General features: G+C 57.8%; 3 protein-coding genes across 10 annotated transcripts in view; 2 read left to right on the top strand and 1 right to left on the bottom strand.

Annotated features, from left to right (window-relative positions):
- MINK1 (misshapen like kinase 1) overlaps window positions 1–13,181 on the top strand; it is a gene marked incomplete at its 3' end in the record, with an annotated part of 47,975 nt that extends 34,794 nt beyond the window's left edge. The window contains exons 5-33 of one of the 8 annotated variants that reach the window (XM_084236422.1): window positions 713–823; window positions 1,236–1,326; window positions 1,801–1,931; window positions 2,190–2,244; window positions 2,375–2,453; window positions 2,694–2,869; window positions 3,338–3,407; window positions 3,718–3,928; window positions 5,660–5,776; window positions 6,539–6,763; window positions 6,963–7,136; window positions 7,452–7,712; window positions 8,116–8,201; window positions 8,365–8,475; window positions 8,622–8,734; window positions 8,929–9,017; window positions 9,245–9,268; window positions 9,390–9,550; window positions 9,965–10,067; window positions 10,154–10,291; window positions 10,475–10,583; window positions 10,920–11,087; window positions 11,193–11,336; window positions 11,594–11,728; window positions 11,922–12,022; window positions 12,107–12,256; window positions 12,335–12,494; window positions 12,595–12,734; window positions 13,098–13,181. In XM_084236422.1, coding sequence (XP_084092548.1) covers window positions 713–823; window positions 1,236–1,326; window positions 1,801–1,931; window positions 2,190–2,244; window positions 2,375–2,453; window positions 2,694–2,869; window positions 3,338–3,407; window positions 3,718–3,928; window positions 5,660–5,776; window positions 6,539–6,763; window positions 6,963–7,136; window positions 7,452–7,712; window positions 8,116–8,201; window positions 8,365–8,475; window positions 8,622–8,734; window positions 8,929–9,017; window positions 9,245–9,268; window positions 9,390–9,550; window positions 9,965–10,067; window positions 10,154–10,291; window positions 10,475–10,583; window positions 10,920–11,087; window positions 11,193–11,336; window positions 11,594–11,728; window positions 11,922–12,022; window positions 12,107–12,256; window positions 12,335–12,494; window positions 12,595–12,734; window positions 13,098–13,181 — 3,717 coding nt within the window. Of the gene's footprint in view, window positions 1–712; window positions 824–1,235; window positions 1,327–1,800; window positions 1,932–2,189; window positions 2,245–2,374; window positions 2,454–2,693; window positions 2,870–3,337; window positions 3,408–3,717; window positions 3,929–5,659; window positions 5,777–6,245; window positions 6,333–6,538; window positions 6,764–6,962; window positions 7,137–7,451; window positions 7,713–8,115; window positions 8,202–8,364; window positions 8,476–8,621; window positions 8,735–8,928; window positions 9,018–9,244; window positions 9,269–9,389; window positions 9,551–9,961; window positions 10,068–10,153; window positions 10,292–10,474; window positions 10,584–10,919; window positions 11,088–11,192; window positions 11,337–11,593; window positions 11,729–11,921; window positions 12,023–12,106; window positions 12,257–12,334; window positions 12,495–12,594; window positions 12,735–13,097 lie in introns of all 8 variants that reach the window. The other 7 variants (XM_084236421.1, XM_084236424.1, XM_084236420.1 and 4 more) reach the window with 7 other exon arrangements.
- A 1,427-nt stretch (window positions 13,182–14,608) lies between these two features.
- CHRNE (cholinergic receptor nicotinic epsilon subunit) lies at window positions 14,609–19,044 on the bottom strand (the record flags this gene model as incomplete). Its single annotated transcript, XM_084239262.1, has 12 exons — window positions 18,965–19,044; window positions 18,552–18,694; window positions 18,369–18,413; window positions 18,149–18,258; window positions 17,849–18,004; window positions 17,474–17,574; window positions 16,930–17,130; window positions 16,739–16,853; window positions 15,331–15,445; window positions 15,054–15,240; window positions 14,861–14,967; window positions 14,609–14,758 (listed from the first exon to the last, which is right to left on the bottom strand). Exons 1-12 carry the CDS (start codon window positions 19,008–19,010, stop codon window positions 14,609–14,611), a joined length of 1,476 nt encoding a protein of 491 aa, XP_084095388.1. The 5' UTR covers window positions 19,011–19,044.
- Window positions 15,635–16,564, top strand: LOC311172700 (uncharacterized protein C17orf107; the record flags this gene model as incomplete). The annotated part of the gene is made up of 3 exons (XM_084236237.1): window positions 15,635–15,700; window positions 15,824–16,033; window positions 16,130–16,564. 3 exons carry the CDS (start codon window positions 15,635–15,637, stop codon window positions 16,562–16,564), a joined length of 711 nt encoding a protein of 236 aa, XP_084092363.1.
- Window positions 19,045–21,620: the final 2,576 nt, after the last annotated feature.

The raw sequence follows: 21,620 nt of genomic DNA, 5'->3' as shown, positions 1-21,620 counted from the left end.
GATTTAAAAAATATAAAAACCATTCATTGTGCCAAAATGAAACACAAAATACTTTCTACAAAATACAAAGAACAGGGCCTCCCCTGGTGGCGCAGGCGGTTGAGCGCAGCGCTGTGAAGCTGTCTGCAGCCTCTACAGTGCTGGTTGGATCCTGGCCAGCCGGCGGGCGAGGGTCCCGCATGGCATGGCAGACCTCTCCTGCCGTGCCCGCTGCTCCCCTCAGCAGTGTATTTCATCAGTCTGCCTGTTCTGTTCCCCGCTCTGTCTCTGGTGAATCCTCTCACCCTCCCATGAATCTGGCCTGTACCCCTGTTCTTGTATAAATAAATAAATAAATAAATCTTTTAAAAAATACAAAGAACAAAATAGGCCTAACCATTTCGGGGTTATGGGTCCCAGTGAGAATGAAGAGACTGGAACATTCCCCAAGATAATGCCCATACCCACATTGATTTGCCTACAACTTCAGGGTTTCCTTGGGCTCCTGGGGCCCAGACCAGCTCTCCCAGTCTCACCCTGACCTATCTTTTCCCCTTTCTCTTGTAATCTCATGAAGTCCTGTAGCCTTTGTGAGGGGCCTCAGCTCTTGCTCTCCAGTTCTTACCAGTTCTGGCCCCAAGGCTTCTGGTCCTCCTGAGGGGGAGGGGTGCAGGTGACAGGAAATCTTGCCTGACTGATGCTTTTCCTTCCTGGTGCCTCCCTGGGGCCACAGCTGGTAATGGAGTTCTGTGGTGCTGGTTCTGTGACGGACCTGGTGAAAAACACCAAAGGAAACGCCCTGAAGGAGGACTGCATTGCCTACATCTGTAGGGAGATTCTCCGGGTGAGCACCTCCCCCTTCCTCCGGGGCCAGCCCTGTATGTGAACCCTCCCCACACTGAGGAAGAATGGAACTGTGCCTTCTTTAAGGAGCAGATGGCCTGATGTGTGGGGCAGGACAGACAGAGCCCCAACCTTGGGGAACTCATACTGTTGGAGGAGATAGGAGCCTCTGTGTTCAAGCTCTGCCGTGTCCCCACTTGCATCCCTGCAGCTGCTGGGAATTCCCAGGAGCCACCACTGAGGACACTCTCCAAGAAAGCTCAGCCTGTACTTGGCTACTGGGCAGAGAGCAGCTCCTTCTCCAGCCAGCCCTGTGTAGACTGAATCTCCCCTCCCCTGGGCTCATGTCCACTGCTTGCTCTTTCCCACTCCCTCCCAGACTGAGACTAATTCCACTCATTTTCCTGCTCCAGGGTCTAGCTCATCTCCACGCCCACAAGGTGATCCATCGAGACATCAAGGGGCAGAATGTGCTGCTGACAGAGAACGCAGAGGTCAAACTAGGTAGGCCAGCCCCTTCTAAGGGAGTTGGAACCCTCTTGCCTCCAGGACAGAGAAACAGAGATCCCTTTTTCCCCTTTCATGGTTCAAGTCCAACTTCCTATAGACTGAGAGGCTTGCTCCTCCCCTTTCCCATCTCCTCCCGCAGATGCCCTGCCTCCTGCTTGAAAATCACTCAAGAAGCTTGTTCCCTGCCATCTGTTAGGTCCCCAGCACTATGAGGTCTCTCTAGGGAGAGGATTTTTCACCCCTCCTGTCTGGGATGCTGTCTCTTGGTCCATTCACCTTGGGTTTTTCCCAAGATATAGGAAGACTAGATCAGGATCTTCAGAAGATTGATGGGGTGGAAGAGGTGACCAGGAAGTGTCTGCCCCTCACACACTAGGCCTCCGCTGCCCTGGGGCATGTACTTGCAGACTGAGGCAAGGGGAACAGCTGTGATGCTCAGCTGTGACCACCTCCCTTGGTGTTTTCCAGTGGATTTTGGAGTGAGCGCTCAGCTGGACCGAACCGTGGGTAGACGGAATACTTTCATTGGAACCCCCTACTGGATGGCCCCAGAGGTCATCGCCTGTGATGAAAACCCCGATGCCACCTATGATTACAGGGTATGGAGGGGAAAGTAGGGAACATGGAGATGGGAGTGAAGAAGGATAAATTGAAAATATTATTCAGGGCTTGAATAGGATGGCATGTTAGCAATGGCAGGTTGAGGAACATTTTTGGCAAGGAAGTCTGGGTGAGTTGGAGGTGGCTGAGAGAGAGGGACCTCAGGAAGCAGTGTGGACCAGGGACTGGTCCTGAAGAGGTGGTGGGTGAAGAGAGTTGTCAGGAACATTCACCTGTCCCTTCTTTACCCTCCACAGAGTGACATTTGGTCGCTAGGAATCACAGCCATCGAGATGGCGGAGGGAGCTCCTCGTAAGTGCAAACTCTGGGAGAGAAAGGAGGCCCAGAAAATGGCTGCTGGGAGGAGGTGGTCATGGGAAGTCATGGTGAGAAGGGGTTCTCAGGCTCTCAGCAAGGACTGATGGTATCTCTCCTGTCCCAGCTCTGTGTGACATGCACCCCATGCGAGCCCTCTTCCTCATCCCTCGGAACCCACCACCCAGGCTTAAGTCTAAGAAGTGGTAGGTCTCTGGGGGTTTGGTGTCTAGGAAGAAAGCTCTCTAGACAAGCCACCATCCCTAACCCGCTGTGTCCCCTCATAGAAGAGGTGTGGGGAGGGTCACACTGTGTCTGGGCGGGTGGATAGGGACTGGTGTGAGGATGTGAAGAAGACAGAGGGAAGGTGGCTTTTGGATCCCCCCTTGCTCTTGCAACACCCCTTCTGAGGGGGCCCTCCCAGTGTGAGTCCCCATCATTTTCAGGTCTAAGAAGTTCATTGACTTCATTGATACATGTCTCATCAAAACTTACCTGAGCCGCCCACCAACGGAGCAGCTGCTGAAGTTTCCCTTCATCCGCGACCAGCCCACTGAGCGGCAGGTCCGCATCCAGCTCAAGGACCACATTGACAGATCCCGGAAGAAGCGAGGCGAGAAAGGTCAGTGAGCAAGGAGGGAAGCCACGGGTCTCAGACATGCTTCAGTCCCTGCTCCTCCTTACCAGCCCTGGCTCCTCCTGGCTCCCCTTGGGGCTCCCCTCCCTATCCAGAGAGGTTTTGCAAACTTCCAGTCCCGAGGCATCTCTCCTTTTACCGCCCAATCCAAGTCAGTTTTCTAAATGAGAGTTGACCTTTCACATCCTCACAAATGCCTCGTGTTAAGCACATGCATGTGTAAGTGCACTCACACATTCTCCCACCTCCTCTAGTATAGGGTCTAATCCCCATCTCTGTCCAGGCCCAAACCTGAGGCCCACTGTCACCCCATTTCTCCAAGGAGGAGGGCAGGGACCTGGGTGCGTGGCCATCCAGACAGACCTTATTGGTTATCCCCATCTAAGGTTTCCCTAGCCCAGGGTGGGGTCTGGGGCACTGGGTGAAGAAACAGCAGTGATCTCCCCTCTGCAGAGGAGACAGAATACGAGTACAGCGGCAGCGAAGAGGAAGATGACAGCCATGGAGAGGAAGGGGAGCCAAGGTAGGCTTGACTGATGAAAGTTGGGGGCCATCATTTACTCTCTGAGGGGAAACATTGGCCCAGTTTGGGAACACTCAGGTTGGGGGTGCTGGGCACAGAGACGGAAAGACCTATACGAGCAGAATCCCTGAGTGCTGGGAAGTGGAATAAGTGTATGAGCACTAGGTGGGGAGAGAGCCATGCAGGTGGCTGTTAAAGGAGGAACGGGCCAAAGCCTGGGCAGAGGAGAGGGCAGATCTGCTCGCCCGGATGAGATCAGAGGAAACTGCAGGGTTCTGACCCCAATGCTCATTGTGCTACCCTGACCCAGCTCCATCATGAACGTGCCTGGGGAGTCAACCCTACGCAGGGAATTTCTCCGACTCCAGCAGGAGAATAAGAGCAACTCAGAGGCTTTGAAGCAGCAGCAGCAGCTGCAGCAGCAGCAACAGCGAGACCCAGAGGCACACATCAAGCACCTCCTGCACCAGCGGCAGCGACGCATCGAGGAGCAGAAGGAGGAGCGTCGGCGTGTTGAGGAGGTGGGCTATCTTGGAAGGGCCGAGCCAGGCCTGACTTGGCTGCCCCCAGCCCTGCCTCATGGGCAGCGAGAAGGCCAGCCTCCAGCACCCTGTCCCCTGCCAGCTGGAGTGGATGGTTGTGTCAATGGCATCCCTTAAGAGCAGAGCTGTTTCTAAAAATCCATACTTGTTGCCCACAGACAAGATTATCCCTGCCCTGTCTACACATGTAAACCTCTGCTGCAGGTTTGTCTAGCTCCATTTTCCTTAAATCTCAAGAGCTGGGGGGTCTATGTACAAATATTCCAGGGCCTTGGGCATCTGATTCTCAAGCTGCTGTCTGATCTGAACCTGAAAAAGAGCCTTCTAAAGAAACTCCTTTACTTTTGGTTGTTTTGCCTTAGATTTCCTGGAGAGTTCAGACTTGTTAATTGAACTCCTTCGCGGTGGGTAGGAGAAATTTAATATGACAATCTTATTTTTAAACAGCTGAAGTTTTTTTTTCTTTTACGTCATCAATTATTAAAGTAAGTGTATCTGTATACATATGTATTTAAATATATTTATTTTGCAGGAGGGCATGTCAGGGAAGGGAAGTTAAGGGTTAAGTCTCAGCACTATCACCACTATAGCAAAACAGGCCTCTCCTGTCCCACCCACTGCTCCCCTTGGCAGTGCATTTTAGTGGATCCACCTGTTCTGCTCCCTACTCTGTCTCTCCCTACTGTGGTGAATCCTCTCACCACCACCACCCCCACACCTCTGGCATACACCCAAGTTCTTCTACACAAAAATAAAAACAAAACAATAAATAAATAACACCTTACAAAGATGGTATTGTTCGTTGAAACAATGATATGATTTCAAGGAATAGGAGAGAGAGGGGAGTGTCCGCACTGTCCATGTCCCCCCCAAGGTGGGCCCCATTTTTGTTGAACAAAAGTAGTTTTCAGGAAAGCCTGCTACAAGACAGGCTAGTGCAGATTTCTTTTACTAGGTGTTGTTTTCTGATAGCGTAACAGAAAATTGTGTCTACTGTAATGTTTCCTGGAGCAGACCTGCCAGATCCTCACTGTCAAAATAGCCACAGTAAAGTTCCCCAACTTAATTGACTCTTAGGGCTGCCTGTGCTTTTTCCATTTTTCTGTTATTTTCCCTTTTTTTATTTAGTGATTGTGAGGAGACTCTTGGGTGAGAAAGACTGTGAATGTAAAATGCAACCCGAGTTAACTGATGTTTGCTTAGGAGGGCCCAAATCTCTCTCCTGTTTCCACCAAAAAGGCTTTTCTGTGCATGGGCGCCTACTGCCCTCTTGTGGCAAAAGGCTATTACTACCGCCCACTCTGTTCTTAACTTCTGGCAGAGGTGGATGGGAGAGGCTAGGCGTCCACGTGGAGTTTGTTATTGTTGACCCTTGGTTTTCTTCATTTGACTGGGCAGTGGTAGGAGAAGGTACTGCCCAGTTTGGCCCACTCCAAGAGTAGCAGTCAGTCTCTCCACCTTGCCTCCAGAAGCTTAGACAAGCAGCTTCTCCCTGGCCTGTGGGCTCTTGTATAGTGGTAGTATGGTTTGTAGAAACAAGTTGGTGCTGTTCTCTCTCACCACCGTCGCTAGTGAATAGGAGATCTGCCTGCATTGTCCAGCAGAGGTCCCCATTCTAGGAACCCTCTGAAAATGGACTCGGCCCTCTTCCCTTCCAGGGCTGCGCTGGCGGCTGGTGCAGTCCTTGAGACCATGTCTCTTCACCCCCAGCAACAGCGACGAGAGCGGGAACAGCGGAAGCTGCAGGAGAAGGAGCAGCAGCGGAGGCTGGAAGACATCCACGCCATTCGGCGGGAGGAGGAGAGGCGGCAGGCAGAGCGGGAGCAGGTACAGGCCCCCAGCGACACCACACACACCCCTTCCCTCCCCTGCCCCTCCTCCTGCTCCTGCTGCCTGCCTCCCCTGCTCCCCAATACCCTTTCCCCCTTCTTTCCCCTACCCCTAGATTCCTCCTATCTTTTCTAGCTTCACTCTTTCTCTCTGTTTTCTCCCACCCTTCAACCCCCAACCCTGGCTCCCTGCCCTCCTCCTGTCTCTGTGCCTTCATTCCCCATCTCTTGGACCATCCCTAACTCCTCCCCTACACCCACCCTCATGGGTCCCCCACACTGACTTCCTCCTCATTCCCTGTGCCCTCTGTGGGGCTCATCCCATCCCATCCTCTCTATTACTCTTCCCTGCGCTCCTCATCCTCACCCCACTGATCCCTTCTCTTCCAACTCCTTCGCCGCCGCTGCTGCCCCTCTTCTGCCTCCCCCTCTTTCCCTGCCCTTTGCACCCCCACCCCACCCCCCAGGAATATATTCGTCACAGGCTAGAGGAGGAGCAGCGACAGCTCGAGATCCTTCAGCAACAGCTGCTCCAGGAACAGGCCCTACTGCTGGTAACGGGGTCCCCCAGCTTCCTCTGGGAAGACACATTCAGAGCTTCTTTGCCGGAACGGGATGGGAACACTTCAGGGGAAGGGGTCACCCAAGCATCCAGGGGAGACATCTCCTCTCTAGGCAGTTGGAGAACAGAAAGGGCATGCTTGCTCTAACTTCCAGGGCCACACTTCGCTGAGTCCTCTCTCCCTACCCTTGGGCCCAGGAATACAAGCGGAAGCAGCTGGAAGAACAGCGGCAGTCAGAGCGCCTCCAGAGGCAGCTGCAGCAGGAGCATGCCTACCTCAAGTCCCTGCAGCAGCAGCAGCAGCAGCAGCAGCAGCAGCTTCAGAAGCAGCAGCAGCAACAAATCCTGCCAGGGGACAGGAAGCCCCTCTATCATTATGGTCGGGGCATTAACCCCGCTGACAAACCAGCCTGGGCCCGAGAGGTACTCACTGCCGCCTTTGTCGCCTCAGTTACTGTCCTCCCAGTCCTACTGCCGAGGCCTGATAACTGCACTGGCAGGCACTGAGAAGGGGCACATGGCATGGACCGGAAGGAGGAAGTGGTTGGGAAAGATCAGGCGGGACGTGATGTCGAGAACGGGAAAGCCAGAGCTGCCTGCTTAGCGTCTTTGCACACTGCAGGTAGAAGAGAGAACGAGGATGAACAAGCAGCAGAACTCTCCCTTGGCCAAGACCAAGCCAAGCAGCACAGGGCCCGAGCCCCCCATCCCCCAAGCATCCTCTGGACCCCCAGGACCCCTTTCCCAAACTCCTCCTATGCAGAGGCCGGTGGAGCCCCAGGAGGGACCGCACAAGGTGAGTCTCTCCCCAGTCCCATCTTAACACGTAATCCATAGACACAAGGAGCCTCACGCCCTGCAGGTACATGGTGTGTACATGGACGTGCGTACATGCACCCCCCCCACACACACAATCTTAGCCAGGGCTCACAGACTTCATCGCTTGCTGCTGCATGTGTCTCTTCCTACATCTTACCCATTCTCGGGCGCCAGGAGCTTTCCTTTAATGGATAATTGAAAGCCAGAGGCTTTCTGTGCCCCTTCCTCCCAGCCCACAGGTGGGAACGTGCCACAGAGTAGGCAGCCTACCCTCCCTGGTCTCTCCCCGCAGAGCCTGGTGGCACACCGGGTCCCACTGAAGCCATATGCAGCACCTGTACCCCGATCCCAGTCCCTGCAGGACCAGCCCACCCGAAACCTGGCTGCCTTCCCAGCCTCCCATGACCCTGATCCTGCCGTCCCCAAGCCCACTGCCACACCCAGTGCCCGAGGAGCTGTCATCCGCCAGAATTCAGACCCCACTTCCGAAGGGCCTGGCCCCAGCCCCAACACCCCAGCCTGGGTCCGGCCAGATAATGAGGCCCCACCCAAGGTAAGGACAGCCCTGTGGGACCAGTGAAAAGAACAGAGATACTACAGGGGAGGAAAAGGAGGGTGCGTAGAGGGAGCAAGTAAGGTGGGTATCCGAGAGAGATGGGAGAGAAGAGAGGTTCAGCTTCTGCCGTGGTCCCAGTAAGTCACGGTTAACTCAGTGATCACAGCAGTGGATGTGAGAATAGAAGAATGCCCGTGTGTTTGGGGCACACTAGGGACAGACTTCCTAGGTTAAAATCCCAGCCTCATCACTTTGGACAAATGTACCAGCTCCCCTGACTGCATAGAGTTTGTTGCTCCCTAAAGCCAGGAGAATAGCTGTCAGAGCCGTGTGAGGATTGTTCGTGGGGGTCCAGCACAGAGCTCGCATGCAGCACGCCAACTCCTCCTTCTCGCCTCAGGTGCCTCAGAGGACCTCATCTATTGCCACTGCCCTTAACACCAGCGGGGCCGGAGGGTCCCGGCCAGCTCAGGCTGTCCGCGCCAGGTAACTCCTGGGTGGAGGCAGGCAGCAGCCTAGGAAATGATGTGGGGGTGGGGAGGCAGAGGGGAGTTTGCCAGGTTACCCACTTAGGGGTGAGCAAGCCCCAACCCAGTCACCTCAGCCCCCTCCCCGCCCCTGCCCCGGCACCCCTGTGCTCCCTCCACAGACCTCGCAGCAACTCCGCCTGGCAAATCTATCTACAAAGGCGGGCAGAGCGGGGCACCCCCAAGCCTCCAGGGCCCCCTGCTCAGCCCCCTGGCCCGCCCAACGCCTGTAGGTAATGGAGTTGTTCACGCACTCACCCTCCCACCTGCACTTCTGCCACCTTCTTACCCCTGGTGACGGCTAACTCTGCGGTGCAAATCAACACCCCAGGGAGGGAAGCGCCCCATTTCCCTGACCCTTCCTCTGTCCCTCCTGCAGTAACCCTGACCTCAGGAGGAGCGACCCTGGCTGGGAGCGCTCGGACAGTGTCCTCCCCGCCTCTCATGGACACCTCCCCCAGGCTGGCTCGCTGGAGCGGAACCGTGTGGGAGGTATGTGAGCCAGGCTACTCTCGGGTCTGGACACAGTCTGAGTGGGATGCACCCCACCTTTGGCAGCTTAAGACCGAGACACCATCAGGGGCAGGCTGGGGACCAGGCTGGGTGTGGAGCATGGCACTGACCCCTATGTGGGTGTCAGTTTCCCGTGTTCTGCCCCGCCATATTGACATGGACCATATCCGTAGCCTCCTCCAAACTGGACAGCTCACCAGTGCTCTCCCCTGGGAGCAAAGCCAAGCCTGATGACCACCGCTCCCGGCCGGGCCGGCCCGCAGTAAGTCATCGGATGGCCGCTCTGGCCTCACCTTCTCTGGGCTGGGCGCTTGGGAGCTGGGTGTGGAGCCTCCAATGGGGAGCTGGGTGTCAAGGGTGGGGCCTTGATTTATCTGTGTGAGAGGAAGAGCTGCTGCGGGCACGGCTGGCACGTCACCGTCACTAACTTTCCGTAACCTCTCTCCTGCCTCCCCCTGGCTGCCTTTCTTCCCCCGTGGCCCCTCCCAGAGCTATAAGCGAGCAATTGGTGAGGTTAGTGCCAAGGACCCTCTTGCGGGAACCCCTCTTACCTGCCCTCTCCTCTGGCATCCTCAGTGCGACCACCCTCCCCGCTCCCCTTCCCTTCCCGCCTCACACAGCTCCTCCCCTGTAGGATTTCCTGTTGAAAGAACGGACCCTGGAGGAAGCCCCCCGACCTCCCAAGAAGGCCATGGACTACTCCTCGTCCAGTGAGGAGGTGGAGAGCAGTGAAGACGACGAGGAGGAAAGCAATGGCGAACCTTCGGAGGGGAGCAGAGATGCCCCTGGGGCCCGGTATGGGGGTACCCTGGGAGAAGGAAAGGACTTGGGCGTGGGGGAGAGGTGGGACTCTGGGGCACATCTGGGGAAAGTGGTTCCCCTTTCCCCAGAGTGGAGACCCTAACCATTCTTGCTGGTCAGTGGTCAGTTCATCCTCCCCTTCTCTAGAGAGTGGGGTACGGGTGGGTGTTCCCTTCTCTCTGCCACTGTCCTGTCAGTGGGGCAGAGGGTAGGGGGTGACTGGACCAGCGTCACCCAGTGCTGGCACAGGACACCCAACAGTGGGGTCCAGGCTGCTCCATGAGGGCTGCTGTGAGTGTTGTGAACAGAGACGGACAGTCCTGGTCCTCCTGGTCTCGGCTGGTCCCTGAGGCCGTCGTGGGGCAGGCAGGGCCTGGGGGCCCTCACGACCTTCCTCTCTCATAGCAGCGACGGGGACACAGACAGCGTCAGCACCATGGTCGTCCATGATGTGGAGGAGATAACCGGGACCCAGACCCCCTATGGGGGTGGCACCATGGTGGTCCAGCGCGTGAGTGGGCCCTCCCCCTTCTTCCCAGTGCCTGCTGTGTGCCCCTCTTGGCCCCAGCACTGGCCACCTTCCCTCTGTTCCTTTAGACTCCTGAAGAGGAGCGGAGCCTGCTGCATGCAGACAGCAATGGTTACACTAACCTGCCCGATGTGGTGCAGCCCAGCCACTCACCCACGGAAAGCAGCAAAGGTCAAAGCCCCCCTTCAAAGGATGGAGGCAGCGATGTAAGCGGGTGGAGGCGGATCTGAGGACAATGGGCAGTTCTAGGGCGTGCTGGGGGAGGCACTGTGGTGGGCCTGGGAGATAATTAGCCAGAGTTGGGGGGGGGGGGAGAGATCTAGGGGGATAGGGGGTACAAACTGGGATCTTGTGTATTGTCCTGACTGTTGTCCCCCCTCCCACCACAGTACCAGTCTCGTGGGCTGGTTAAGGCCCCTGGCAAGAGCTCATTCACGATGTTTGTGGACCTAGGGATCTACCAGCCAGGAGGCAGTGGGGACACGATCCCCATCACAGGTGAGGACAGGAGTGCCACCATGACCTCTGGAGAGGGCACAGTGGGCAGTAAAGGGCCTCCCCTGTGGCCTGAGCATCTGTCCTGGCACAGAGGCCGCAGGCGCTTCTGAGACCCCTTTGGCCCAAGGGAAGAAGTGCTGGGAATAGCCCAGGGACGTGAGTGACAGCACGAGGATGCAAGCCAGTCTTCTGGGTCTATTTCAGCTCTTCTTTGCACCCCCCTTCCCCATCCAGCCTTTCCCCTTCCTTCTGAGTGCTCTGAGGAGCCAAATGTGGGTGGGGTGAAAAGAGGTGATTGAGAGGGCAATAGCCCACACCCCTCTTCTCTTCCTGCAGCCCTCGTGGGCGGAGAGGGTAGTCGGCTTGATCAGCTACAGTATGACGTGAGGAAAGGCTCCGTGGTCAACGTGAACCCCACCAACACCCGGGCCCACAGTGAAACCCCCGAGATCCGGAAATACAAGAAGAGATTCAACTCTGAGATCCTCTGTGCGGCCCTTTGGGGTAAGCCCGGGCTGGGAAGGAAAGGTGGATCTGTGGTGTTCCTGTGCTCCAGGTCAGGTGAGGGCCTGGCTTTGGCTCTGATCTGCCCAAGGGCTGCTCTTGTAGGGGTCAACCTGCTGGTGGGCACGGAGAATGGGCTAATGTTACTGGACCGAAGTGGACAGGGCAAGGTGTACGGACTCATTGGACGACGACGCTTTCAGCAAATGGATGTGCTGGAAGGACTCAACTTGCTCATCACCATCTCAGGTGTGGGGATGGGGGGCACAGCGGGGAGGGGAAGGGGAACAGGAAGAAGGGCAGAGCTGGGAAGAGGGGGCTCAGCTCCTCAGCTCTCTGTGCCCATCTTCAGCCTGGGAGGAGGGCAACCTGTGTCCAGGATCCGGAAGGTTGGGGCCAGGTTTTCTCACTCCTTGTGGTGCAAAGATAAAGGATGGAGGGGAGGCAGAAGCTGTAGCCCAATGAGAAAGCAAGTGTGTGTGTATGTGTGCGTGTGTGTTGCCTAGGGAAACGGAACAAACTGCGGGTGTATTACCTGTCCTGGCTCCGGAACAAGATTCTGCACAATGACCCAGAAGTGGAAAAGAAGCAGGGCTGGACCACTGTGGGGGACATGGAGGGCTGTGGGCACTACCGTGTTGGTAAGGAGGTCCCAGCAGGGTTGCCAGAGAACTCTGAGAGAAACAGGGGTGGGGGATTTGGGCCTAACAGCTAACAAAAGCTTTAAATGAGAGACTTGGGGCCAGTGTTTGAGGTTGTGGTGACAGGCCCATGGGAGGTGACTGGCAGCCCAAGAAGGAAGGTGGCTGCAGCCCTCCTCTCTTCTGCTCCCAGTGAAATACGAACGCATTAAGTTTTTGGTCATTGCCCTGAAGAACTCCGTGGAGGTGTATGCCTGGGCCCCTAAACCCTACCACAAATTCATGGCCTTCAAGGTAATCCCCAGCCTCAGCCCCCCCACACTGTCTCCAGGCCTGGCTCTGCCACCTGTGTCTCCTGAGCCCTCCTCTCCCCCACAGTCCTTCGCCGACCTCCCTCACCGCCCTCTGCTGGTCGACCTGACAGTGGAGGAGGGACAGCGGCTCAAGGTCATCTATGGCTCCAGTGCTGGCTTCCATGCCGTGGATGTCGACTCGGGGAACAGCTATGACATCTACATCCCTGTGCATGTAAGCCTGGCGGGGCTGCAGGCAGAGTAGGGCCGCCAGTTGGTCCCAGAAGCAAAACTCCAACCCCCTTCCCCCCAGATCCAGAGCCAGATCACTCCCCATGCCATCATCTTCCTCCCCAACACCGACGGCATGGAGATGCTGCTGTGCTATGAGGACGAGGGCGTCTACGTCAACACGTACGGGCGGATCATTAAGGATGTGGTGCTGCAGTGGGGAGAAATGCCCACCTCTGTGGGTGAGTGAGGTGCCCACCCACAAGCCCCCAGTCCCGAGCTAGCCCAGAAATGGAGTAGGCTGCAGCTGACTCACTGCCCCTCAACTCCTCTCCCCTCCAGCCTACATCTGCTCCAACCAGATAATGGGCTGGGGCGAGAAAGCCATTGAGATCCGCTCCGTGGAGACGGGCCACCTGGACGGGGTCTTCATGCACAAACGAGCCCAGAGGCTCAAGTTCCTGTGTGAGCGGAACGACAAGGTGGGAGGCCCTTTCCTCCCTCTGCCAGTGCCTGGTCCCACACTGGGCTGTGTCCCATGACCTGGGCGCCCCCCCCCCCCCAGCAGGGTTGGGGGAGTGCGGTTATGGAGTCTTCCTGAAAGGGGGCCCCTGGGGAGCACAGCATGTAGTCCCTCACCCTGATTTAGAAGAACTCTCCAGGCTCCCTCATCCCTGGGGTTCGGCCAGCTACCCTCTTCCCCAAGCACTTCTGCCTTCTGGAGAGGATAAGGGCCACTCTTAGACTATGCAGTTTTTCTGTCTTTCTCCCTCTCCCCTACTCAGAGTTAATTGAGACCACCCTGTCCCCCGTCCCTTGGTGACTTTTTCTCCTGCCCCACCCAGGTGTTTTTTGCCTCAGTCCGCTCCGGGGGCAGCAGCCAAGTTTACTTCATGACTCTGAACCGTAACTGCATCATGAACTGGTGACAAGGCCCTGGGCTGAGGCTGTCCCACATGGACCCAGCTCTCCCTCGAAGCCAGACTTCCCAGGCCGCCCTTCTTTCCCTTCCCTGGGCTTTTGCTTTTACTGGTTTGATTCACTGGAGCCTGCTGGGAACGTGACCTCTGACCCTGATGCTTTTGTGATCACGTGACCATCCTCTTCCCCAACATGTTCTCTCCCCAAAACTGTGCCTGTCCCAACTTCTGGGGAGAGGCACAGCTTCCCCTTACCAGGAATTGAGTGGGCCTAGCCCCACCCCCCCTTTTCTCCACTTAAGAGGAGAGTGTTTGGGGCTTGGACCCCATACCCCACTGCTGCTGACTGGGCAGGGCCCTGGGCCCCTTTATTTGCACGTCAGGGGAGCCGGCTCCCCCCTTGAATGTACCAGACCCTGGGGGGGGTCACTGGGCCCTAGGTTTTAGGGGGGTCACCAGCCATTCCAGGGGCAGGGACCATTTCCTCATTTTCTGAAAGCACTTTAATGATTCCCCTCCCCCAAACCCCAGGGAATGGAGGGGGGACCCCTGCCAGCCAAAACATTTCCCCCTTTCCACCCTCCCATCTCTTCTAACCTTTGCCCTCACTGGTGGAGGGAGGGAGCAGGGAGCTCTCACCCTCCGCACTCCCTTGCTTGCATCTGTATATAGTGTGAGCAGCAAGTAGCCCTGTCCCCTCCCTGCCCCCTCCCTCCTCAATGTAGTGGCCTTGGATATCCCGTTTGTTAATAAAGACAATTCAACCAGCTCCCACCATTTCTGGCCCATTTGATTCTGTCTTCTCTCATTCTCAGATACCAGCCAGGGTGAGCCAGCAGAGGGCAGAGAGAGGGGGCAGGTGAGGTGGTATCTGCAAGAGAGTCATAGGAGTGGGGGGTGGGCAGGGCTGGGTCAGGAAAACCTAGAGGAAATGACAGGACCAGGGCATCCTCAGCCTTAAACTTGGGGGACTGTGCTGAGGGCATCTGGTCCCTGCCCATTCCAGCACTGCCAAGCCAGAAGGGGGCCTGACCTCTTCACTCCAACCTCCCTGTACGCAAGTCCTGCAAAAGGATCTCTTCTGGTTCACTGTCGATAAAAGTAGAAGGTCACAGGGCTAGAGGGTCACCTAGGGCTGGGGCCTGAAAAAACTGGGTGGTCTGGAAGGCTGAATCACTGGGAGTTCTTGCTTACTGGAAGACTGGCACCCAACAGCCTACCTGAACCGCCTGCACCCTCCTACTGACCCCTGCACGGTGGCCAGACCTACATACACGCACACACAGAAATCCTCTTGGGAAATTTACAAATTAGAGATGATTACCTGCAGTGGGAAAGCATCATAATACTGCTGTAGCAGCAACTTGTTTTTCAAAATCTATTTCCTCCTGGAGATGGGTGGGAAAGTTGAAGTCAGTGGAGCCACAGGCTCAGGGCTACATACATGGCGGGAAGGGCAGTTGGGGCACTTGGTTGAAGTAGCCTCCGAGGAAGATGAGGCTGGAGCCCACGCTGAAGAGCACCAGAGCCGCCCAGAAGCAGAGGTTGTCAAGGGCCTTCCCCATGCGCACCCAGTCGGACACCTCCTGAGTAAGGGTGGGCAGAAACTTGAGTCTGTAAAGGCTGCAGAGTGCAGCAGAGTGGGGAACCTTTACAGCGCCCCACTCCGCCTCGGAATCCTGCCCCACCTCGCCGGTGGCCTCCTGGTCTCGCGTGCTTTCGGCCACGAAGTTCACGGCATCCACACAGCAGCGGATCTCCGGGGCCGCGGCGCCCAGGCTCTGGCAGAGGGTAGCTGGGGAGGGCAACACCGAGGTGGGAGATTAGGTTCCTCGCCCGCTGCCGGCGCCCCCACTGGCTCGCCCGGGCCACCCAGCTCACCCGTCCAGGTCCCGTGCCGGTGCCGCTGCCCCTCAAACACGAGCTCGCTCCGCGGCTTTTTCAGTATCAGCTCCTCCGCGCGCAGCAAGATGCCCACCGACGACGCCCGCCTAGGGGGCGAGGCGGCCCGGGGGGCCTCGGGGGGCACGCCCGAGCCCAGGAGGCGTGGCAGCAGCTCCAATAAAACCTGGGGGCGGGGCGCGGCCGGGCGGGGATTAGCTCGAAGCCCCGCCTGCCCCCCCACAGCCTGCCCCCCCCCCCGCCCCCGGCTGCTTACGTGGCGCAGCCGCCGGGACATGGCGTGGGTGGTGGGCGTCCGCAGAGACACGTTGAGCACGATGACGCAATTCATGACAATGAGCGTGGCAACCACCATGACGAAAATGAGGAACCTAAGGAGCCCGGAGTGCGTGACGTCACAGCCTCCCCTCTTCCCCGAGCCACAGAGGGGGCCACTGGCCCTCTGACCTCACAAACACACCTCTCCGCGAGGGATGGAGTTACTCCCCTCAGCTGCTCCTCCCCTGCTGGGCCAGGCGGGCCCCCCCGCCCTTCTCCCCCTCCTACCCGCCACGGCAGCCATGAAAGGGAACCCCAGCTCCCTGGAAACCCTGCTATGGGTCTACCACTTCCACAGCTCCACCGAGGTGAGGCTACGCCGAAGGCCCCGCCCAAGGACGGCACCTCGAGACCCTCTGGGAAGGTCCCCAGCCCTTCCCCACCACCTCTGCCTGTGACCCGCGGGCTCTCTTGCCCTGTTCCTTCCCCAGGTGGCCCTCCAGCCCCCGCTTCTGTCCTCCCTGGAGCTCGCTGCGGCCGCAGCCCATGAATATCTGGAGCAGAGTTTCCGAAAGCGCAGGTCCCCGGAGCTGCCGGAGCCCCAAGAGCCGAAGAAGCCCCCCACCCCGAAGCCCACGCTGGGGCTGGTGCTGAGGGAAGCGGTGGCCAGCGCCATGAACTTCGGCGCCACCTTGTTAGAGGTGGGACGCCGCAGGCTGCGGGGGGCCGGGAGGGAGGGTCGGGCGGCGGGAGCGGGGACCTCGGCAGCCGCACTGACTCCTGCACCGCCACTGCAGATCTCAGCCCTGTGGCTGCAGCAGGAGGTGCGGCGACTAGACGGCGGCGACGAGAGCGCGGGCGCGGGCCCAGACGCCGGGAACCCGGGCGGAGCGCTGGCCCGGGCGGCCCAGGCCGCGGGGCAGGCGGCGCGGCAGGCGGGGGCCGCGGCGGGCGCGGGCGCCCGGCTCCTCCTCCAGGGGGCGTGGCTGTGCCTGAGCGGGCGGGGTCTGCAGGGGTCCGCCTCGCTCCTGCAGCAGTGGCGACGCCACCTGGGCCTCGCGCCCCCCGGGGAGCCGGGGAGTGCAGAGGGGGGCATGAGCGGGGGCCCGGAGGCGGCGGCCCGGGGCGGCGCTGAGCTGGCCCGGCCCCAACAGGCGCACCCGGGGGACCCCCCGGCGGCGCGCGGCAGCAGTGAGGAGGACGGGGGCCCGGGGCACCCGCCGCCGCCCTAACGCCACTCCGCCCGCAAATAAAGCCCAGGAGGGGACGAGACAGCCAAGGTTGCTCCCGGAGTCGCCGGTTTGGGGCCGCCCCCCCCACCGCGCCCTCGTGCCCCGCCCCCACGAGCGTCTGGCCCCGCCCCTCCTTGGCCCCGCCCCTGTGGGCGTGGCGAGCGAGGGCCTCACCTGCCCAGCAGGGGCACGCTGAGAGACGTCTCTGGGATTTTCTGGGCAATTAGAAACAGGAAGACGGTCTGGGCGAGCAGGACGTTGATGGAGACGGTGCATTTCTGGCCGCCGGCTGCGGGGAGCGCCCGGTGAGAGCCGGCCCCGCCCCTCGGGAAAGAGCCCCGGTTCGGGCGGGCGCAGCCCCTCACCCTGCGCCGGCAGGAAGTAGGCGAGCAGCACCAGGCCGGAGATGAGCACGCAGGGCACGATGATGTTGATGATGTAGAAAAGCGGCTTCCGGCGGATGATGAGCGTGTAGATGACGTCAGTGTCCCCAGGACCGTCGGGGGCGCCACCGTCGCGGCGGCGGATGACTCCCGGGCAGTAGTCGATGGCCCACTCGCCGTTCTCTGCAAAATGAGGCGTGGGCACCTGCTTCCCAAGGTGGGGCCCGTGGCGGGGAGAGGACGCCTCGGACCGCATGAGGGCGGGCGGGACCGGTGGTCTGAGCCGCTTGCACCCTGGGGCGTGGGCACGAGGGCAGGGCCCGCTGGAGGGGTGTCCCGTGAGGTGCTGCGAGTGAGTGAGGGAGCAGGACCGAAATGACAGTCGAGAATGAGCGGGAAAGGGGCAGGTTAAAGTACCCCTGCCAGAGCCGAGCCCCAGTAACGCTGGTCTGGGACAACCCCACTCTGCAAGGCCTCTCTGGACCTCGTCTGGAAGTGGGATTTTCGGGGCAGGAGGGAGCCTCACCAGTATAGGCCTCAGTGTCGATATCGAGCTTGCTGATGGTCTCGCCGTCATCGTCCACAGCAAAGATGAACTCCACCTCTTCGGCATTGTACGTCTGAGAGCTGCAGAGCCAGGGCCCGGGGCTGCAGAAGCTCGGACCCAGGCCTGCCTTAAGCTCAGATGGGAAGCTTGGCTCGGGGGTTATTAAGCCCCACCCCATTATCCAAACCCCGCCCCTTCTCCCACTCCCCCCAGGTCTAACCAGCCCCTGTCGCCCCACATCACTCCAACAGCGCAATGCCCCATCTCGGGTTAGATTTCCCCCCTCCACTCCATCTGGCCCCATTCCCTGCCCCGACAATCCACCATCTTCCCGGCCTCTGGGTAACTTCCCACCGGAAAACGAGCGAGCAGTTCTGCCAGTCGAAGGGGAAGTAGGTGACCTCTATGGCGCAGGTGCTGCGGTAGATGGCCGGCGGCAGCCAGCTCACGTAGCCACCCTGGTAGACCAGCACGTTGGCGTCGTAGGCCACACCGAACTGACCGTCAATACTGTGGGCTCCGGGAAGTCGAATTTTTGCACAGGTCTGTGGCCACTTGGCCCTCCAAGCAACAACCTGCCCCAACCACAACCAGCCCAGCCTCTCCTCCCCCCACCTCAACTTCCCTCCAGCCTGGCATTCTCCCAGTCCTCACTTATTTTCCAGCACAATCTCCGGTAGCCATACGAGTTCTGCAGGGACCCGCAGCGTTTCTATGCCCCCAAAGTCGTCCTTGCTGTAGTTGAGTCGGTAATCCTGCCAATCCTAACGGGTAGGGCACAGAAGGACGTGTGCCCCACAGCTCCCACCAGAGGAATTTGAGAGAAAGGAGTCCCTTGGGCAAGACAGCACACTGTTCCCCAGTTTTGACTTACGATTCCAATCCAGACGCTGGTGGTCAGGGTCTCCTCTTTCTCGTTCTGCGGTGGGAGGTTCAGGACAGAGACGTGGGGATTTCAGCGCTAGAAGTGAGCTTTAGGGCTGCAGCGGTTGGGGCCAAAGCGGGGTTTTAGGTTTAGAGATGGCACTTGGGATGGAGAAGGGCAGTGGTCCCTTACCAGTGAGATGAGGTTGGTCAGGGTAACCTTGAGGGTGATGACCACAGTGTCCTCAGGTCCCCTCACTGGCCGGGATCCTGGGTCATAGTTGTCGAAGAGATGGTGATAAAGACGTAGCTCCTCGTTCTTCCCCACACCTCCACCTGGGGCGGGGGTCAAGCAATGGGGTCAGTGGAGATGAAGAAGTTAGGGGGTGCCTTGCTGCATCCTCTGGGTCTGTGCGGGGCTCTGCTTCTCTGTCTCTGAGGCTGTGGGTGGTTCTGTGTCTGTCTGTCTGTCTGTCTCCTGAACCAGTGTTCTGGGGACCAGATGTCCCATCTCAGGCTACATCTTGGTGTCTGTCCTGTCTTGTCTTTGACTTGGTACCTCTATACGTGTGTCCAACCACCCCCCCCCCCGACCCCTGTCCATACCGAGGACCTGCAAGAGGAGCAGGGCGCCGAGTACAGCCCCTGCCATCCCACTGTCTGGCGTCAGGGTTATTCTGAGCAGTTGCAGGATAGGAGAGGGCAGGCCAGGGTGTGTGGGTGAGGGGGAGGAGAGTGTTAGTTCCGGGCTGAGTGAGGGGACTGTCACCTAATCCTCTGCCCACCCCTACTGCAGCCAGGGACATCTTGGCTGCTTCCAGAGGCAGCTGCCCTATCCTCTGTTTCCTGTCCCCGCCCCATCCCAGCATCCTTTGCCTGGTCTTCAGCCAGCTCCCCGGCCAGAGGGCTGACTGTCTCATGACTGGAGCAGGCCTGATGCAGGCAGACAGGTCCTTGAAGAGCACCTGGAACCACAGCCTCATGGTGGGGGATGGGATCTTTTGAGTAAGCTGCCTTGTGCAGGTGCTGTCTCTTGCCTCCTATACTCACCTGCCTGGAACACACATTACCACCACTCATAGCCCTGCCAAGGTCTCACTGACGCGGTTTCTGCCCAGCTTAGCAAAAGCAGAGTCTCCATAAAGATCTGGTAATGAAACACTCAGTCGCAGGGGATTAGTCTGCAGTAACAGACTCCACCTTGCAAAGGAGACCCTGCCACAGTGCAGAGCCTACCTCCTTCCACCTCATCCCCAGGTGTGCCCACCCCCAAACCTGCCAGACAGGCCAGTTGCTCCCTGCTGCCACCTTGTGGCACAGTACTGTTCCCAAGCAAACCGCGATTAAACTGATCGTTTGAGTGTTTCTTAAAGTCGTTTTGGACTACCTTAATCAGTCACCTGGGGTGTTTATTTTAAATTCAGACTCCCCAAAGAACTGTGGTTTAGGAGAATGGCAGAGATGGGGCGCAGCAATTTGTTTTGTAAGAAGCTCCTCTTACATTTCCTCCTGGGGAAGGTGGTGCTGCACTGAGCACTTACACGTTGCTTCCTCACACCAAGCCAGTAAAGCAATGACCACTGTCCTGAATGTGTGAAAGAGGACTCTAAGGTCAGGTCCAAGGTCACACAAGTAGATCTGCAGTAAATCGAGAGAGGCGCCAATCAGCTTCACTGATCACGTACAACTGTGTTCATTTCACACGTCAGAGAACACTTTCACATCCATTGCTTTTGGGTCTCCTTCCTCAACCTATGAGGTCCTTCATAACCACCCCTGTATTACCAGCAAGGACACCAAAGAGCAGAGGGCTTGTGTGCGGCTCCATTTCCCACACATCCTTGAAGCCTCTGATTCCACTGCCTTATTCCACATTTTCCATTTCAGACCCCAGGAAGTCTTTGGCCCAGCTCACCTACTTGCACCGGGATGATGCATATATTGATTCAAATCTGTGCTGACACTTATTCCACAGTCTGAGTCAGGGCCTGGGCCAAGAGTTGTGATAGCTATTTACTCAGACATTAATGGGCATCTATAAGGTGCCCTGCAGAGGGCCAGATACTAAGATTATGAGGGATGAGTCAGACATGGCCTCAAGGAGGAAGGAGAGACCTAAGAACGGACAGTGACACCAGAACTGTCAAAAAGGTACAAAGCAGGAGCCATGAAATGGACTCGTGCAAGAATCCACGATCCAGGTGTCCAGTTGGCTTGCACAGGACTGGGGCCTGGACCCATGTCAGAGGCTAAGGCTGCTCTGAGGACCAGCCACGCCTCCCTCTGCTCTGTGCTCTGTGCCTCTCCCCCTATCAGCCTGCCTCCTGTCTCTCCTTTGTACCCTCCCTCCTATTATGTAGTTTCTACCCTCTCGTAGCTCCTGCATCCTCCTCCATCACCATGATCTGGACCCCAAGTCAACCTCTTGGCTGCTCTCTGCAGATACCGTCGGTCCGGCCTCCGCTGCCATTGCTGCCTGCTTAATGCTATGTGGCCGGGGGTGCAGGCACATACAGGTCATGGGGTTGGTTTAAGACTGTCCCATTTACCAAGAGTATGGCCACATGTCCAGAGCTTTCCACCACTTACCAACCCAGCCTGCTTCCTACATATCAGTTCCTATAACCCTGTCAAGATCCCATTCTCACTGCTTCTGAAATGACTGTACCTTCCCAGCAGGACTGAATCATGATGCTTCCCAAAGTGATGAAGCCTTGGAAAAACTCTCAACCAGAGAGTCCAGTGTCCTCGGGTTTACAGTTTCCTCCAGGGGGACTTTCCATCCACTCTCCAAACTATGGACTAAATCCTCAACTAAATAACATCACTGTATCACATGTAAGCCGTTAGTTACACACACACACACATACACACACACACACACACACACACACACACCCCAACATCATACAAAAACAATGTGGCACAATCATGTTTGGATCAATAACCTGCACATAGCAGGTTTGGGGGTGGAAGGAAAGAAAGTAGAAATCCTGTCCCTTGATCCCCAAACCTATGTGTTATACTGCTTGGGTTGTTGACCCCAGATATATGTCACATTCTACAGGAGAGCACTTTGCCACGAGTCCTGGGCCAGGGCTGGACCTCGTGAGTGGGCATCTTGCTCCACCCGGTGAGTCCCACGAGCATCTGTTGCAGAGTCAGCAGCAGAAAACCATTCCCTGGCAGAGTCTCCATAAGGGACTCTTTTTTTTTTTCCTCCCCACATCCCCTCCCTCCTGCCCTCTCCTCTCCTCGAGGG

This window comes from Talpa europaea (assembly GCF_964194135.1).
Source record: "Talpa europaea genome assembly, chromosome: 7".
Taxonomy (NCBI): domain Eukaryota; kingdom Metazoa; phylum Chordata; class Mammalia; order Eulipotyphla; family Talpidae; genus Talpa; species Talpa europaea.
This window is presented reverse-complemented; position numbering and strand designations above follow the sequence as displayed.